Genomic DNA, 18649 nt, shown 5'->3' on the forward strand with positions numbered 1-18649 from the left:
CCACATAGGAGACCTGGATGAAGCTCCTGGCACCTGGCTTCTGCCTGGCCCAGCTCCGGCCATTGTGGCCATTTGGGGAGTGAACCTGCAGATGGGAGAACTCTCTCTGTGTCTTCCCATGCCCCTCTCTCTGTAACCTTTTCAAATAAGATAAATCTCAAAAAAAAATGCAGATGCTCATTCAGCACGTTTGCATTTTTATTTGAGAGACAGAGACAAGCAGACTAAGAGAGAGAGAGGGAGAGCACTCCCATTTGCTGCAACAATTTCCTGCAACAGCCAGGGTTTTGCAAGACTGAAGCCAGGAGCCAGGAACTTCATCCAGGTCTCCCATGTGGGTGGCAGGGACCCAACCACTGAGCCATCACCTGCTGCCTCCCAGAGCGTTCATTAGCAGGGGTCTGGAGTCAGGAGCCAGAGCTGGAATTGAACCCGGATGCTCCCATCACGGAGGCTCTTTTTTTTTTTTTCTTTTTGACAGGCAGAGTGGACCATGAGAGAGAGAGAGAGAGACAGAGAGAAAGGTCTTCCTTTTCTGTTGGTTCACCCAACAATGGCCGTGGCAGCCAGCGCACCGTGCTGATCCGAAGCCAGGAGCCAGGTACTTATCCTGGTCTCCCATGGGGTGCAGGGCCCAAGCACTTGGGCCATCCTCCATTGCACTCCCTGGCCACAGCAGAGAGCTGGACTAGAAGAGCAACCGGGACAGAAGCCAGTGCCCCGACTGGGACTAGAACCCGGGGTGCCGGCGCCTTAGGCAGAGGATTAGCCTAGTGAGCCGCAGCGCTGGCCAAAGAGGCTCTTAACTGGTAGGCCAAGCACTCACCCCAGTAGCAGTTCTAAGTAGGGTGGTCAGGTAGGTCTCATCAAGAAGTATTTTTCAGGGCCGGCGCCGCGGCTCACTAGGCTAATCCTCCGCCTTGCGGCGCCGGCACACCGGGTTCTAGTCCCTGTCGGGGCACCGGAGTCTGTCCCGGTTGCCCCTCTTCCAGGCCAGCTCTCTGCTGTGGCCAGGGAGTGCAGTGGAGGATGGCCCAAGTGCTTGGGCCCTGCACCCCATGGGAGACCAGGAGAAGTACCTGGCTCCTGCCATCGGATCAGCGCAGTGCGGCAGCCATTGGAGGGTGAACCAATGGCAAAGGAAGACCTTTCTCTCTGTCTCTCTCACTGTCCACTCTGCCTGTCAAAAAATAAAAAATATTAAAAAAAGATTTATTTATTTATTTGAAAGTCATAGTTACACAGAGAGAGGGAGAGACAGAGAGAGAGGTCTTTATCTCTGCTTGTTCACTCCCCGGTGACCGCAATGGCCAGAGCTGGGTCAATCTGAAGCCAGGAGCCAGGAGCTTCTTCCGGGTCTCCCATGTGGGTGCAGGGGCCCAAGCACTTGGGCCATCTTCTACTGCTTTGGATTGGAAGTGGAGCAGCTGGGGCTTGAACCATGCCCATATGGGATGCCATAGGGCACTGCAGACAGTGGCTTTACCTGCTACACCTCAGCGCTGGCCCCATGCCCCTCACTTTGGATGGTGAGATCACTCTGGCTGCTGTGTTTAGAAGAGACACAGGCCAAGGGTAGGGGCAAGGAGAGCGGTGAGTCAGGTGAGATGAGGAGGCAGGACTTGGCTGGGGTCTACATGGGCTTTTTTTTTTTTTTTTTTTTTAAGGTGGACCCACAGAAATGGAAGTGGAGTGAGAGAGGAAGAGTCCAGCATGACCTTGGGGTTTTTGGCCTGAGCCAGTGAGATGCTGTCAAGCCAACAAGAATGTGTGGTTGTCAGCTCTTCAGGTCTTCTGTCTGCCGGTTCACTCCCCAGATGGCCACAACAGCTAGGGCTGGGCCAAGCCAAAGCCAGGAGCCAAGAGCTGCTTCTGGGTTTTCCATGTGGATGCAGGGACCCAAGCACTTGGGCCATTAAGGGAGTTAGATTGGAAATGGAGTAGCCATGACACAAACAGGCACCGTTATGGGATGCCAGCGCCGCAGTGCCAGCCCCCAGGCTGGCTCCTACAACAACCTCTCTGGACAACTACCAAGGTAGACACACCTCCAATGAACTAAGGACCCCCCACTAGGCCCCACATCTTATAAACATCACCCCTTCCCAATACTGACATCTTGAGGACCAAACTCCCAACACATTCCCCACCTTGGGAGACACTCCAACCCTATTTGAACCAGGGAAAGTTTTGGAGGGAAAGATAAAGAATTTAAGATATATTGGGGGCCAGCGCCGTGGCTCACTAGGCTAATCCTCCACCTTGCGGTGCCGGCACACCGGGTTCTAGTCCTGGTCGGGGCGCCGGATTCTGTCCCGGTTGCCCCTCTTCCAGGCCAGCTCTCTGCTGTGGCCAGGGAGTGCAGTGGAGGATGGCCCAACTACTTGGGCCCTGCACCCCATGGGAGACCAGGAGAAGCACCTGGCTCCTGGCTTCAGAACTGCACAGCTCCGGCTGTTGCAGCCAATTAGGGAGTGAATCAGCGGATGGAAGACCTCTCTCTCTCTCTCTCTCTCTCTCTCTCTGCCTCTCCTTCTCTCTCTGTGTAACTCTGACTTTCAAATAAATAAATATCTTCTGGGAAGAAATATTCACTTCCCCCAAAGCAAATAATAAAAAATAAATATTTTCTAAAAAAGATATATTAAGGTTAAGAGACCCGGGGCTCGTGCTGTGGTGTAGTGGGTTAAGTCTCCACCTTTGGCACCAGAATCCCATATGGGTGCCAGTTCAAGTCCTGGTTGCTCCACTTCTGTTCCAGCTCCCTGCTAATGCACCTAGAAAAGCAGTAGACGATGGCCCAAGTCCTTGGGCCCCTGCACCCACATTAGAGACCCAGAAGAAGCTCTTGGCTCCGGGCTTTGGATCAGCTCAGCTCTGGCCATTGCAGCCATTTGGGGAGTGAACCAATGGATGGAAGACCTCTCACTCTCTTGCTCTGCCTTTCAAATAAATAAGTAAATAAATCTTTTAAAAAGAAACAGTTGAGTACAGACACAAACATTTGAAGAAGCAACATATGTTTGAGAAACCGTAACATGTTCAGATCCTGTTGGAGCTTAAAGTACAAGGAAGGTGGTAGCGGAGGTGGACAAGACCACAGAGTGAGCAGGAAAAGGACCACCAAAGGCTTGTGGAACAGATTGAGGACCCACCCTCTCCCCCATGAAATCAGTGGAAGGCGAACAACCACGCTGGTATTTGAGGATGGGCATTCTGCATCTCAGAGAAGGAATCTGCAGACACAAGCTGGGAGCTGCTTCCAACAGTGCCAGCAGGAGGGAGCTTGAGCCCACAGAAAAGCAATGGAGGTGGAAATGGGGAGGAACGAGTAGATTTGAGAAATATCTGTAAAGCAGGCAAGTTTCGGTGACAGATGGGATGGGAGAGGCTGAGGAACTGGGAGACAAAGGTGATCCCTAGCTCGACAGCTTGCCTGAGTAGAGACGGTGGGGTCATCGGAGACAGGGCACAGTGGATGCAGATGTGAGATGGTGTGGACATAGCATGAGCTCACTGTGAGTCCTGGGTCGGAGGTGCCAGTAACAGGCAGTAGGAAGTTGGCTATATTGGTCCAAAGGTTTGTGCTTAGGATTTTGGCTCCATTGGCTTTAGTCATCAGAGAAGAATCAAAACCACAGTACAAGTATGTTTTGGCTGAGAGAAATGAACTGGTAGAGAGGAGTCTTTGATTTCTCCCTTTCCCTCCCTCCCAAGTCCTGTTGGCTTTGACTGCACAATGCATCTAACCCTAACCCTGATAGCCAACTCCACGATGGGGACCATGGTCCCAATCCACCCCATCTTCTTTGCATTCTAGGGATTGTTCCCAAATTGTCTCCCTTTCTGCCGCTTTGGTTCCTTTTCAGCTCATTTTCCATCTAGTATCCAGTGTGATGCTTTTATTTTAGTTTTTTCAAGATTTATGTTATTTTATTTGACAGGCAGAGTTACAGAGAGGAGGGTGGGGAGAGACAAAGAGAGAGATCTTCCATCAGCTGCTGGTTTACTCCCCAAATGGCCTTAATGGCTGGGGCTGGGCCAGACTGAAGCCAGGAGCCAGGAGTTTCTTCCAGGTCTTCCACATGGGTGGTAGGGCCCCAGGAATTTGAGCCATAATCCCCTGGTTTCCCTGGCTTATTAGCAGAGAGCTGCATAAGAAGTGGAGCAGCCAGAACTTGGACTGGTACTCTGAAACGGGATGCTAGTGTAGCTGGCAATGACTTAACCCGCTGTGCCACAAACCAGCCCCCAGAGTGATCATGTTAGAATGCATCTTCTCATGCCAGTTTCCTCCTTAAAAATCTCCATCAGCTTCTCATGCCGCCTTATAATAAACTCCAAGCTTCTTGCCATGGTTTGTTTACAAGGCCTTGGCCACGGAGGAGCTCTCCAAGGTCTTCTCACACCGCTCTCCCCTACTCATGTTCCCATCGCCCCGATCCCCTGCAAGCCAACCTTCTCCTCCCAGAGTCTTCGTATGGCTGTGGTTCTACCTGGAATCCTGACCCCCCCCCCAAATCTGCACAAAGCCAACTTGTGTATGTCCTTTAGACATCAGCTCGAACATCACAATTACAAACCTTTCTGACCTCCCTGTTTAAAGGGACCTGTCTCCTACTCCCTCCGTCTTCATTTCCTTCCTGTCTGTTTCAATGTTATGTGTTGCCTATTTTCTGTGGAGGTTTTATGAAGGCTGGACCATCACCCAACTCATTCTGCATCATAACCCCAGCATCAGGAGCATAGGATTGCTTTATAGATGTTTGTTGAGGGGCTGGCTTTGTGGCATAGGAGGTAAAGCCACCGCCTGCATCCCCAGCATCCCACATGGGCTCCAGTTCATGTCTGATTGCTCCACTTCCGATCCAGCTCCCTGTTAATGTGCCTGGGAAAGCAGCAGAGGAGGGCCCAAGTGTTTGGACTCCTGCCACCCACGTGGGAGACCCAGTTGAAGCTTCCAGCTCTTAGCTTCAGCTTGGCCCAGCGCTGGGGAGTGAATTGGTGAATGGAAGCTCTTCCTCTCTCCCTCTCTCTCTGTAACACTGACTTTCAAAATAAATCAGTAAATCTTAAAAAAAAAAAAAAAGTGTTTGTTGAAGGAGCGAGAATAGAAATGGAGAGGACGATGGAGGAATCTCTGTGGCGAGGAGAGGTTTCCAGAACACAGTGAAGAGGCTCGCCCTGGGCTGGCAGAGCGCATCTTCCTCTGAGCAGGGGAGACGGGAAAGGCTGGATGGGGACTCAGGGAAGTTGTCACCGCGGTGGCAGCAAGGGCAGGGAGACGGGGCTTGAAGAAGGGGGAAAGTGCGTGGAGGGAGGGAAGTCACAGGCAACCTGCGGGATGCATTGTGGGGAGGAACCTGGGGGCAGTGGGGAGGGTTGATGAGAGGCTTTGAGAGCCTGGAGTAAGCAGGGGAAGTTGGGGGAGGATTCTGGGCAGAACCCTGATGAGGGTGAGACGCGTGGGATAAGCGGGGAGGGTGGAGTCAAGGCTGACTCAGAGGTCGCTTGCGTGGGTGCCCAGGAAGCTGGTGCTGCTGCTCCAGGGATGTGGATACAGTGAAAGGAATATACGGGTATAGCAAGAGAAAGTAATAGGCTCAGGAGTTTAAGAAATTGTCGTAGATGACATATAACGCAGCTTACCACTGTCACCATTTGAAGCTGTCCCGTGCAGGGGTATTTGGTACATTCACAGTGCTGTGCCATCATCACTTCTGTTCACTTCCAGAACATTCTCATCAGCCCCAAGGAAACCCAGAAGCACTGAGCAGCAATCCCCTAGGCCCTCCTCCACTTGGGTCCTCCTCCTCACTAAGCTACTGCTCTATCTGTAGATTTGCCTATCCAGGACATTTCTCACACATGGAATCATACAACATGTGACTGCTTATGGCTGGATCTGTCATCTAGCATGATGTTTTTGAGGTTCATTCATGTCAGGGCTGGTGCTGTGGCACAGCGGGTTAAAGCCCTGGCCTGAAGCACCAGCATCCCGTATGGGCGCCAGTTCAAGTCCCGGCTGCTCCTCTTCCAATCCAGCTCCTTGTTATGGCCTAGGAAAGCAGTAGAAGATGGCCCAAGTCCTTGGGCCCCTGTACCCATGTGGCAGACCTGGAAGAAGCTCCTGGCTCCTGGCTTTGGATCGACGCAGCTTCGGCTGTTGTGGCCATCTGGGGAGTGAACCAGCAGATGGAAGACTCTCTTTCTCTCTACCTCTCTCTGTAACTCTTTCAAATAAATAAAATAAATCTTTAAAAAAATAAAAAAGGTTCATTCATGTCATAGTGTATGTTGATATTTCATTGTTTTTCCTTGTGGCCACTTTTTTTTAAAAAAATCTCTTAAACATTTATTTATTTTCATTTTATGTGAAAGGCAGAGACACAGTGAGAGAGAGAGAGAGAGAGAGAGAGAGAGGGATCTTCCATCTGGTGGTTCACTCCCCAAATACCCGCAAAAGCTGGGGCTGGGCCAGGCTGAAGCCAGGAGCCAGGAACTGCATCCAGGTCTCCCATGTGGGTGGCAGGGACCCAAGTACTTGAGCCGTCACCTGCTGCCTCCCAGGATGCACATAACCAGGAAGCTGGAATCGAGCCGTGACTCAAACCCAGGCACTCTGCAATGGGATTTGGGTGTCCTGAGTACTGACTTAGGTCTATATGCCAAACACCTACCCCTCTACTTTTTTTTCTTGTTGTAATAAAATATATATAACATAAAATCCACCACATTAGCCTTTGCTAAATGTACAGCTCATTGGTATTCGGTACATTTTCATTGCTGTGTAACCATCAGTACCATCCACATCCTGAACTCTCTTATCTTCCCCAACTGAGACTCCATACCTGTTCATAGTAACTCCCCATCACCCATCCAGTCCCTGTCAGCCACCCAGTCTGACTACTCAAGGGCCATCGTACAGGTGGAGTCCTCCAGGATTTGTCTCTTTGTGACTGGTGCATTTCATTATAAGTAATGGCCGTAAAGATTAATGCACGGTTGGCCGGCGCCGCGGCTCACTAGGCTAATCCTCCGCCTAGCGGCGCCGGCACACCGGGTTCTAGTCCCGGTCGGGGCGCCGGATTCTGTCCCGGTTGCCCCTCTTCCAGGCCAGCCCTCTGCTGTGGCCAGGGAGTGCAGTGGAGGATGGCCCAAGTCCTTGGGCCCTGCACCCCATGGGAGACCAGGAAAAGCACCTGGCTCCTGGCTCCTGCCATCGGATCAGCGCGGTGCGCCAGCCGCGGCGGCCATTGGAGGGTGAACCAACGGCAAAGGAAGACCTTTCTCTCTGTCTCTCTCTCTCACTGTCCACTCTGCCTGTCAAAAAAAAAAATATATATATATATATATATAAAAAAGATTAATGCACGGTAGAGTATGTGCGAGAATTTCCTTTCTTCCGGAGCCTGAATAGGACTCCACTGGATACACGCACCACATTTAGTTTATCCATTCACCTGCTTGATAGGCACGAGGGTCTCTTGCACCTTTTGGCTATGGTGAACAGAGCTGCTCTGAACATTAGCACACACATTTTTGTCTGAACACCTGTTTCAAATTCAGAGGGTATATGCTAAGAGTGGAATGGCTGGGTAACATGGTAATTTTGTGTTTAATTTACTGAGGACTGCCAAGCGGTTTTCCACACCACCTGTACCATTTTACACTCCCACCAACCCTATATGACGCTTCCAATTTCTCCACATCCTTGCCAACACTTGTTATGTTCCTTTAAAAAAAGGAAAAAAAAAGGGGGGGGGCCTTGGGCCACCCTCGTGGGTGTAACATATTCTCTGACCATGGCTTTGATCTGCATTTTCCTGATGGCTAATGATACTAAGCATCTTTGAAAATGCAATTATTGCCCATTGGTATACTGTTTTTAGAGAAATGTGTATTCAGAGTCTGCCCATTTTGAAAATCTTTATTTATTTGAAAGGCAGAGAGAGCGAGCGAGCGCCCATTCACTGGTTAACTCTCCCAATGCTCGAGACATGGGAAGGGATAGCTCTAACACTGACTTGGTTTCCTTCTCAGCAAACTGACCCAAGTCATTCAACATGGCTTTGATTATTCCTGAGGCTGGTACATGGTCTATACAATTTTACAATAAATCCATGACCATCAGGAGCCACCCATTGGACACTCAAGGCACCAGGGTCTTTGAGCTACCACAGGTCCTCCCCTGCATCCACAGGGTCTTCAGCAGTTTCTCATCAGCCCCACAGCCAGACCCCCGTAGACCACCACAGCCCCTATGTACTTGCTACTTGCCCTGGGATTTCTTCTTTGAATCATGGGTTTTTTTTTTTTGTTTGTTTGTTTGTTTGTTTGTTTTGACAGGCAGAGTGGACAGTGAGAGAGAGAGACAGAGAGAAAGGTCTTCCTTTGCCGTTGGTTCACCCTCCAATGGCCGCCGCGGCCAGTGCGCTGCGGCCGGCGCACCGCGCTGATCCGATGGCAGGAGCCAGGAGCCAGGAGCCAGGTGCTTTTCCTGGTCTCCCATGGGGTGCAGGGCCCAAGCACCTGGGCCATCCTCCACTGCACTCCCTGGCCACAGCAGAGAGCTGGCCTGGAAGAGGGGCAACCGGGACAGAATCCGGCGCCCCAACCGGGACTAGAACCTGGTGTGCCGGCGCCGCTAGGCGGAGGATTAGCCTAGTGAGCCACGGCGCCGGCCGAATCATGGGTTCTTTAAGAGCATGTTATTTAACTGCCACATATTTGTGATTTTCCTAGTTTTTATTCGGTTATTTTTTAAAAGACTTACATAATTTACTTATTCGAAAGGCAGAGAGAGAGAGAGAGAGAGAGAGAGAGAGAGAGAGAGATCTTCTCTCTGCTGGTTCACTACCCAAATTACTGCAAGAGCCCAGAACTCCACCTGAGTCTCCCATATAGGTGATAGGGCCAGGGCTGGGGTCAGCGCTCCTGTGTGTGATGCCAGCATCCAAGGCAGTGGTTTAACCCGCTGAGCCACAATGCCAGTCCTTTGTCCTGTCCTTGTTTTCTAGTTGTATTCTATTGTGGTTGGGGATGACATTTTGTGTGATTCTGATCTTTTAAATTTATTGAGTTTGGTTTTGTGCCTGGAGAACCATGCACGTGTACTTGAGAAGAATGTCTATTTTTCTGTTTTTGGATGCATTCTCTAAATGTCTGTTAGATCTAACTGGTGTATAGCTTTGTTCAGATCTTCTGTTTTCTGGATCTTCTAATTGCTCTATCCACTATCAAAGATGAGATATAGTGGCTGGTGCTGTGGTGTAGCAGGTTAACCCGCCACCTGTGCTGTTGGCGTTCCGTATGAGTATCTGTTCGAGTCTCAGCTGTTCCACTTCTGATCCAGCTCCCTGCTCGTGAGAAAGCAGCGAAAGATGTTCCCAGTGCTTGGACCCCTGCAACCCATGTGGGAGACCCTGATGGAGTTCCAGGCTCCTGGCTTTGGTCTGGCACAGTCCCGCTGTTGTAGTCATTTGGGGAGTGAACCAGCGATGGAAGATCTCTCTCCCTCTCTGTCTCTCCCTTGTCTCTAACTCTGCCCTTCAAATAAATAAATGTTTTTAAAAGATTTTTTATGTATTTGTTTTGAGTGATAGAGTCACAGAGAGAGGGAGAGACAGAGAGAAAGGTCTTCCATCTGGTAGTTCACTTCCTAAATGGCTCCAATGGCCAGGTCTCCCATGTAGGTGAGTGCAGGGGCCCAAGCACCTGGACCATCTTCCAGTGCTTTCTCAGGCACATTAGCACAGAGCAGGATTGGAAGCAAAGCAGCCAGGACTCAAACAGGTGCCCATATGAGATTCTGGCATCACAGGTGACAGCTTAACCCCTATGCCACAGTGCCGGCCCCTCCCTCAACTTTCTCCTTCATTCTTGAAGTATAGTTTTGCCAGATATAGAATTCTTGGGAAAATTTCTATTTCTATCTTAATTTAAAAAAATATTTATTTATTTGAAAGCCAGAATTAGAGAGAGAGAGACAGAGGAAGAGAGAGTGAGATCTTTCAACTGCTAGTTCAGTCTCCAGTGGCCGCAATGGCTGGAGCTGGGCCAATCTGAAGCCAGGAGCCAGGAGCCTCCTCTGGGTCTCCCACATGGATGTGGGGGCCCAAGCACTCTTTTTTTTTTTTAATTTGACAGGTAGAGTTATAGACAGTGAGAGAGAGAGACAGAGAGAGAAAGGTCTTTCTTCTGTTGGTTCACTCCCCAAATGGCCGCTACGGCTGGCACACTGCGCAGATCCGAAGCCAGGAGCCAGGTGCTTCCTCCTGGCCCAAGCACTTGAGCCATCCTCCACTGCCTTCCCGGGCCACAGCAGAAAGCTGGACTGGAAGAGGAACAACCAGGACAGAACCGGTGCCCCAACCGGGACTAGAACCTGGGGTACCGGTGCCACAGGCGTAGGATTAGCCTACTGAGCTGCAGCTCCAGCCTCCGCCTATTGTTTTTCAAGATTTTATTGGATGTGTGTGTAACACATAGAAGTTGACTAGTCAGGAACTTGTAGTTTCTGACTACAAGTTTCCTAACATTGTTAAATCTTGATTTTTAATGCATTAAATAGGAATAATATTTTATCATTGACATCCTTGAACAAGGGAACATTTAAGACCATTAAATGCTTAACCTATTTAAAGGGTGTCTATTAACTATTACGTTATCTATCCTTCATGGTGTTTGCCATTTTATCATAATGCTTGGAGTATCTGCCTCTGTCATTAGGACTTTATAGTGATAGGAAATGTGGCTTCTCTCATTGCCTAATGAGGTTCTTGGCATTTAGCAAATGTTTAAACGTTTGCTGAATGAATAATTGGTTGGTTGAATAGATGAATCACACAGGATAAAAACCAAGTAGTAGAGACCAGCAGTGTGGCACAGAAGGTTAAACCACCACTTTCTTCTTCTTTTTTTAAGATTTATTTTATTTGTTTGAAAGGCAGAGTTAGAGAGGAGAGGGGGTGCAGGGAGACCTTGCATCCACTGATTCACTCCTCAGATGGCCACAACAGCTGGGGCTGGGTCAGCCCAAAGCCAGGAGCTTCATCTGTATCTCCCATGTGGTTGCAGGGGCCCAAGCTCTTGGACTGTCCTCCACTGCTTAGGCATAGCAGGGAGCTGGATCAGAAATGGAGCAGCTGGGACTCGAACGGGTGCCTGTATGGGATGCTGGTGTTGCCAGCAGCAGCTTAACCCACCATGCCAAGACACCAGCCTCTAAGTCACTACTTTCAACACCAGTATCCAATATTAGAGTCCTAGCTACTCTACTTCCAATCTAGCTTCCTGCTAAAGTGCTTGGGAAAGCAGCAAAAGATGGCCCAAGTACTTGAGCCCCTGTCACCCATGTGGGAGACCTGGATGGAGTTTTAGGCCCCTGCCTTCTTCCTGGCCCAACCCCTGCTATTGCAGCCATTTGGGAAGTAAATTAGCAGATGGAAGATATTCTCTCTCTCTTTCAAATCAAAAAGCAAATCTTAAAAAAAAAAAAAAAAAAAAAAAGTTGGGGCCGGCACTGTGGCGTAGTGGGTTAACACCCGGGCCTGAAGCGCCAGCATCCCATATGGGCGCCGGTTCGAGACCTGGCTGCTCCACTTCCAATCCAGCTCTCTGCTGTGGCCTGGGAAAGCAATAGAAGATGACCCAAGTCCTTGGGCCCCTGCACCAGTGTGGGAGAACTGGAAGAAGCTCCTGGCCTCGGATCGGCGCAGCTCCGGCTGTTGCAGCCAATTGCGGAGTGAACTATCAGATGGAAGAACTCTCCCTCCCTCCCTCAGCCTCTCTTCTTTCTGTGTAACTCTTTCAAATAAATAAATCAATCTTTAAAAAAAAAGTAGTAAAGGGGAAACGAAGGAGTAATTTTATCAAGCAGTTCTGATATGAAACTAAATCCAAAACTAAGGTCCAATTAAGGCAGAGAGAACCTTATTAAATACAATAGATATTTAATACCTATACTGGGTTCTTGGATGGGTTCCAAGCGGACTGAAGTGCCACTGGTTGAAATTGCATGTGTAGGTTTAGGTAACAGCATTTTTCTAGTCGGGGGGCCATGAATACCTTTGTCCACCACTGTATACCCAGGGGGCAGAATACTGCCTGCCAGTCAACAGATGCTTACTGAATGATCATCAGTGAAAAGCTCTTGTGGGATTCCCAAAGGGACCTGCAACCCCAAAACTCGGTGATCTAGAAGGAGAACACCAGACAGGTCTCTGGGAGAAGCTTCAGCTGGGCCAGAGGAAATTATCCCCATGGAATGGGCAAGGGCCCTCTCAAGTTCCTTCAAGGGACTGGGTGATCCCCTGCTGGCTTTCTGGTTCCCACGATAGTCCCTGGTCAGGCTGCAATTATAACCCAGTTTCTGTCACTTGCTACCAGTGTGGCCTTGGTTAAATTATTTGAATGAAATCCCAGGCTTCCACAATAACGTCCACTTTGAGGGCCTGTTGAGTGCACTAAATAAAACTTTGGAGCATACAATGTACAGATAATTCTTGTCCCCTCCTGCCCCCTCACCCACAGCCACCTTTTCCTTCTAAGACCTCCGTTCACATCCATTTGTTCTGATTCTCAGGCCTCAGGGCAGCTCTTTGTCCTAACCAGTTTGCCTCTGCCACTCAGTAGAATTACTTGCTTTAGTTTTACAAGTATCAATTGTGGTCATTTACAAGAACTATTGTCCAAATCAGCCTAATTGCTCTGTAGTACAAGAATAACAAGGGCAAATTCACATTGTTTGACCTCCCACCATGTACCAGCACTGCAGCTCACCTGCCTTATCATACCCTACTTGTCATTAGGTAGGTACCGGACAGCGCTTTTGCACTACTGGTATTCACTGCGCACCTGGAGCCCCAGCAAGGATTTAAAAACTTGGTCACTGCATAAACTGGTTTAGGTTCTAACCTAAACTTCACAAATATTTAGGCATGGGCAGGTGTATGCCCAAGTTGAAAATGAGACTGGAGGGATGAGCACTTGACCTAGCTGAGGTTAACTCGACCTAGCTTAAATTGACCTAGTTAAGATGCCAGTCAGGACACCCAAGTCCCATCTGGTTTCAATTCCCAGCTCTAGCTCCTGACTCCAACTTTTTGTTAATGCAGATCCTAGGAGGTTGCAGTGATGGCTCAAATAATTGCGTTCCTGTCTCTTGTTCGGAAGACCTGGATTGGGTTCCTGGCTCCCAGCTTCAGTCCCTGGTCATTGTGGGCACGTGGGGAGTAAACCAACAGATAGAAGCTCTCCCTCTGCATCTCATATAAGTAAACAAATATTTTTAATTAAAAAATGAGACTGAAATGTGATGAATTCTCATGGGAACTTGCCTAACAAAACAGTTTTATTTTATTTATTTATTTATTTATTTATTTATTGGACAGGCAGAGTGGACAGTGAGAGAGAGAGACAGAGAAAGGTCTTCCTTTTCCATTGGTTCACCCCCTCAATGGCCGCTGGGGCCGGCGTGCTATAGCCTGCGCACTGTGCTGATCCGAAGCCAGGAGCCACGTGCTTCTCCTGGTCTCCCATGGGGTGCAGGGCCCAAGCACTTGGGCCATCCTCCACTGCACTCCCGGGCCATAGCAGAGAGCTGGAAGAGGAGCAACCGGGACAGAATCTGGCACCCTGACCGGGACTAGAACCTGGTGTGCCGGCGCTGCAAGGCGGAGGATTAGCCTATTGAGCTACAGCAGCGCCAGCCTAATAAAACTGTTTTTTATTTTTTATTTATTTATTTTTTGACAGGCAGAGTGGACAGTGAGAGAGAGAGACAGAGAGAAAGGTCTTCCTTTTGCCGTTGGTTCACCCTCCAATGGCCACCGCGGCCAGTGCGCTGCAGCCGGCCCACTGCGCTGATCCGATGGCAGGAGCCAGGTGCTTCTCCTGGTCTCTCATGGGGTGCAGGGCCCAAGCACTTGGGCCATCCTCCACTGCACTTCCGGGCCACGGCAGAGAGCTGGCCTGGAAGAGGGGCAACTGGGACTAGAACCTGGTGTGCCGGCGCCGCAAGGCGGAGGATTAGCCTAGTGAGCCGCGGCGCCGGCCACAAAACTGTTTTTTAATAAATTGACCACTGGGGGCTGGTGCTGTGGCATAGTGGGTAAAGCCATGGCCTGAAATGCCAGCATTCCATACAGTTCAACTCCCAGCTGCTCCACTTCCCATCCAGCTCCCTGCTAATGTGCCTAGGAAAGCATGGAAGATGGTCCAAATCCTTGGCCCTTGCCGCACACATGGGAGACCTGGAAGAAGTTCCTGGCTCCTGGCTTCAGACAGACTCAGCTCCAGCCATTACAGCCATCTGGGGAGTGAACCAGCAGATGAAAGATCTGTCTGTCTCTCCCTCTCTCTCTCTCTAACTCTGTCTTTCAAATAAATAAATATTTTTTAATTGGCCATCAAACATTTATTGAATGAGTACTGGTGCTTGTGAGGTTCCACTACTTCTGGAGTGGAGATCCCAGCTGGGCTGGTTCCACCAATATCAGACGTCTCATGTAGCTGGCTCAGGCTGGGCTGGGTGTGGCTGTTGAGGGAATGGACGGGGCCCTTTGTAGGTGCTCAGAAGAGATCTTCGTGTAGGACTAAACAAGGAGGCTGCAGTGAGAGATCGAAGGTAGTGTTGGGAAACTTGAGCTCAAGTTCTGGCAGAGGCTTAAGTGGCTGGGTTACTTAGGACAAGTCCTTGAAACCTCAGGTGTTTTTTTTTTTTAATATTTATTTACTTGAAAGGCAGTGTTACAGAGAGGCAGAGAGAGAGAAAGAAAGATATCGAGATCTTCCATCTGCTGGTTTACTCTTCAAATGGCCAGAGCTGGGCTGGTCTGAAGCCAGGAGCCTGGAGCTTCTTCCAGCTCTTCCATGTGGGTGCAGGGGCCCAAATTCTTGGGCCATCTTCTACTGCTTTCTCCAGCAGGGAGCTGTATCAGAAGTGGAGCAGCCGGGACTCGAAATGGCGCCCATATGGGATGCCGGCACTGCAGGAGGAGTCTCTACCCACTACGCCACAGCACCAGCCCCTAGGCATTCTTTTTTTAAAACAGAAAATCTGTTTAAGATAAAGTTTTGGTCACACACACACACACACACCCCAACGTCTGGCTGAGGTGGCCGCCACTGCATTCCACACCTCACCCTGCCTCCCAAGGACAACGTGAAGAAAGACGGGGAAAGGCAGCCAAGACAGATAAAGACTCAGCGAATAAATCTGGAAATCTGGGGGCGAGGATGAAAAGGGGAGGCCCAAAGGCAAAATTTGGGACAAGCTCAATCACTCGTTTGCCGAAGCTACTTACCACAAACTGCGCGAGGAAGTCCCCAGCTCCAAGCTGGGAACTGCAGCTGTGACCGCCGAGACGGGCGTTCCCTGGAGGGCCAGCCCTCATGGGTTCCAGAGCATCACGCTCAAGTCATCTACACTGCAAATACCAAGCGTGGAGCTGCACTCACAGCTCCAGTGAATCGTGCATTTGGAAAAATAAAACAATTAAATTTAACAACTTGATTTGAGAAGCAGAGTGACAGGGAGAACAAGATCTTCCGTCAGTCCACTCCCCAAACAGCTGGAAGGGTTCAGGCTGGGCCAGGCAGAAGCCAGGAGCCACAACCTCCATCCGGGTCTGCCATACCATCTTCTGATGCTTTCCCAGGCACATTAGCAGGGAGATGGATGGGATACGGAGCAGGTGGGACTAAAACCAGCACTCCCGAATGGAGTGCCATTGTCACAAGCGGTGCCTTAGCCTATTAGGACATTTTAAAAATTATTGTCCTTTTTATTTAAGAGACAGAGAGGGGCTGGCGCTGTGGCACAGCGGGTTAATGCCCTGGCCTGAAGTGCCGGCATCCCATATGGACGGCGGTTCTAGTCCTGGCTGCTCCTCTTCCTATCCAACTCTGTTGTGGCCTGGGAGGGCAGTGGAAGATGGCCCAAGTCCTTGGGCCCCTGCACTCATGTGGGAGACCCAGAGGAGGCTCCTGGCTTCAGATTGGCTCAGCTCTGACCGTTTCGGCCATGGAGTGAACCAGCGGATTGGAAGACCTCTCTCTCTGCCTCTCCTCTGTCTGTGTAACTCTGCCTTTCAAGTAAATAAATCTTAAAAAAAAAAAAAAAAAAAAAAAAAAAAAAAAAAAAGGCAGCGAGCCACCATCTGCTAGTTCACTCCCCAACTGCCTTCTATGACGAGGGCCGAGCCAGGAGCCAGGCACTCTATCCAGGTCTCCCACAAGGGTGGCAGGAACCTAACAGCTTGAGCCATTCCCTCTGCCTCCCAGATCTGCGCTGCCCAGGCATTCAGATACGGGACAGGAGCATCTACACGGCTCAACACGTCACAGTGATGCGAAGGTGATGGCATCTCATTTCGGCTTTGATTTGCATTTCCTTAATGGTTGGTGACACTCGTGCTGGATGGTCACCGTGTGTATCCCTTCTGGAGAAATGCTATTCACTCTCTGCCTACTTTTAAATTGGTTTGCTTGCTTGCTTGCTGTTGCGCAGTTGCAGGAGTTCTTCCGTCTAGATATTAACCTCCCGCGGGACATGGGATCTGCAAACGTCTCCTCTCGTTCTGTGGGCGGCTTTCTCTGTCCCTCCACAGTCTCTTCTCAGGCCGAACGGCCGTGCCTCCCTCGTCCTTTGCCCATCTATGGGAAAGCTGTGCGCCGTGAACTCTTCCGAGTGGTGGTGCAGAAACCACACGGTCTCTGCGTTACGGTAGAAGCCACGGTCGCGTGCCACACTCGACTCCCGCTTCCAGCAGCATCTGTCCGGCGCCGCCAACCGACCCCCACGCCCACCCCGGGTCAGAGCGGTGGCCCCACCCCAGAGTCTGAACGCAGGCTACGGCGGGGAAGCTGTGCCCACTGCCCACCCCTGAACCACGCACGACAGCCTGGCAGCTTGAGGCTCGCACGCGTTAAGGAGTCCCTAAGAGCTGGGGGCCCGGCGCAAGGCGCAGGCACCACCGAGGCGTCCAGGAGAGCGGAACCCCAACACCCAGCCCAGCCCGGAAGGACAGCCCTAAACGGGGGACCCGCCTCCAGGACCCTGCCCCGCCGGGCGGAACCCGCGTCCTCCTCCGGGCGCGGCCGGGCTGTGCCACCGGCGCGGTGGGAGGCGAAAGACAGGAAAAAAATGCCTGCGGCGAGGTTCTCCTTGACCTTGTCTCCGTTCTCTCCAGGAGGGGACTGGGGGGGGGGTCCGCCGCATCTCCCGCGCGAGCTCTCTGGCCTCTCTCGGGTCGTCTCGCCTCCCGCACAGCTGCGGCCTCCCTGCGCACCCCCCTCGCGGGGTTTCCGCATGGTACGCGCCCACCCGGACTCGCCCTGGCCACTGCGCATGCGAACCCCGCCCCAGCGGGGGGCGGTGGGGGCGGGGCAGAGGGACGCGCGGAGCACGGACCCCGCCCCTTCGCGGCTCCATTCGTGACGTCGCGGGGGGCGCCGGCCTCCGCCCGGCTCCGAGCGGTGAGAGCGAGCTCGGGAAGGGATGCGGGCGTTGCGGACCCTCGGCGGGGGCTGGGGGGGAAGGAGAGGCCTAGGCGCGCCTCCAGCCGCTGCCCCTCAGGCTCCGCCCTCTCCGGCCCGGCCGTGTCCCCTTCCCGAAGTCCCGGGGCTGAGCGTGTGTGGCAGCCGCGTTCCCGGGGCACTTCCCCGCCCGCCCCCAAGTGTCTGCCTCCCCGCCGTCCAGGCGTACCTTTCCATCCGGGCCTTGGCCCTACGACTCCTGTGCCAAGGCCTCCGAGCCTCAGCCCCCCCCACCATGCTTGTTTTTGTTGTTTTGTTTTCCTGCCTCATCTGGTTTGGGGGAGCAATAGGACACAGAGAAAAGAGACGGGAAATGGACATTGTGGGGTTTCTGCACGGCCAAGCGCCAAGGGGAGCGCCGCCTCTGCCACATTTAATCCTCATTCCTTGGTGTTCACAGATGCCTGAGCCCACAGAGGTTAACTGACTGCCTCTCCCGTGGCTAGTGAGTAGCAGAGCGGGCAGGGTTCAGAGCTAAATGGTGGGGCTCCAAAGGGCAGTTCTGGTCACACGACCCCCTGCTCCAGGCCAGCCCTCAACCCAGAAGAGTGCTTCCTGTTTCCCTTCTGAGAATTCTCTCCCTCTCCGCTTCCTTTTTCCAGCACAGAGAGCTCTGCCTGCACCTGGGTTGCCTCAGAAATGCAATGCAGTGAACATCCTAAGCAGTGCAGGGAGATGAACTTTGGGGGTCAAGAGCCTTGGTCTCTTGTCCGGGCTCTGCCCCTGGCTGCCTGTGCGGCCTTGGCCTTGGCCTTGGCCCTGGTCGCCTCGGGCTTTGGCTTCCCCTTGCACAAAGTGGGTAAATGCCTTGTGCCCTGCAGGCTTCTGTCCAGTTCTCGCTCCCTGTCTTCCCGCAGACTCTCCCTGGAGGCCCAGACGCCTTTGCTCCCCATGGGCAGCTGCCAAGCAGGGCACAACCTGCATCTCTGTCTCGTCCACCACCCGCCTCTGGTCTGTGCCACTCTGATCCTGCTGCTCCTGGGCCTCTCCGGCCTGGGCCTCGGTGGCTTCCTCCTCACCCACAGGAGTGGCCTGCGCAGCCCTGACATCCCAGAGGTGAGTGCCGCCCTACTGGTCCCGGGGCCGCGGGCCTGTTCTCGCCGCTCAT

The 18649-nt window shown here is 51.8% G+C and overlaps 1 protein-coding gene and 1 long non-coding RNA gene across 9 annotated transcripts in view; one reads left to right on the top strand and one right to left on the bottom strand.

Annotated features, from left to right (window-relative positions):
- Positions 1-18649, top strand: part of TMEM219 (transmembrane protein 219) — a 33780-nt gene that overhangs the window by 4638 nt on the left and 10493 nt on the right. The window contains exons 1-3 of one of the 8 annotated variants that reach the window (XR_011384742.1): positions 17333-17481; positions 17942-17986; positions 18399-18597. Coding sequence is in view for 5 of the 8 variants with exons in the window: in XM_070064886.1 (XP_069920987.1) it covers positions 18433-18597 (165 nt within the window). In the remaining 3 variants the exon portion in view is untranslated. Of the gene's footprint in view, positions 1-17332; positions 17482-17941; positions 17987-18398; positions 18598-18649 lie in introns of those variants that run through there. The other 7 variants (XM_070064884.1, XR_007920159.2, XM_008257936.4 and 4 more) reach the window with 7 other exon arrangements.
- LOC138847127 (uncharacterized) lies at positions 13726-16141 on the bottom strand. Its single transcript, XR_011384744.1, has 2 exons — positions 15309-16141; positions 13726-15041 (listed from the first exon to the last, which is right to left on the bottom strand). It is a non-coding gene; the product is annotated as an uncharacterized lncRNA (long non-coding RNA).

Source organism: Oryctolagus cuniculus, chromosome 19 (genome assembly GCF_964237555.1).
Source record: "Oryctolagus cuniculus chromosome 19, mOryCun1.1, whole genome shotgun sequence".
Classification (NCBI taxonomy): Eukaryota; Metazoa; Chordata; class Mammalia; order Lagomorpha; family Leporidae; genus Oryctolagus; species Oryctolagus cuniculus.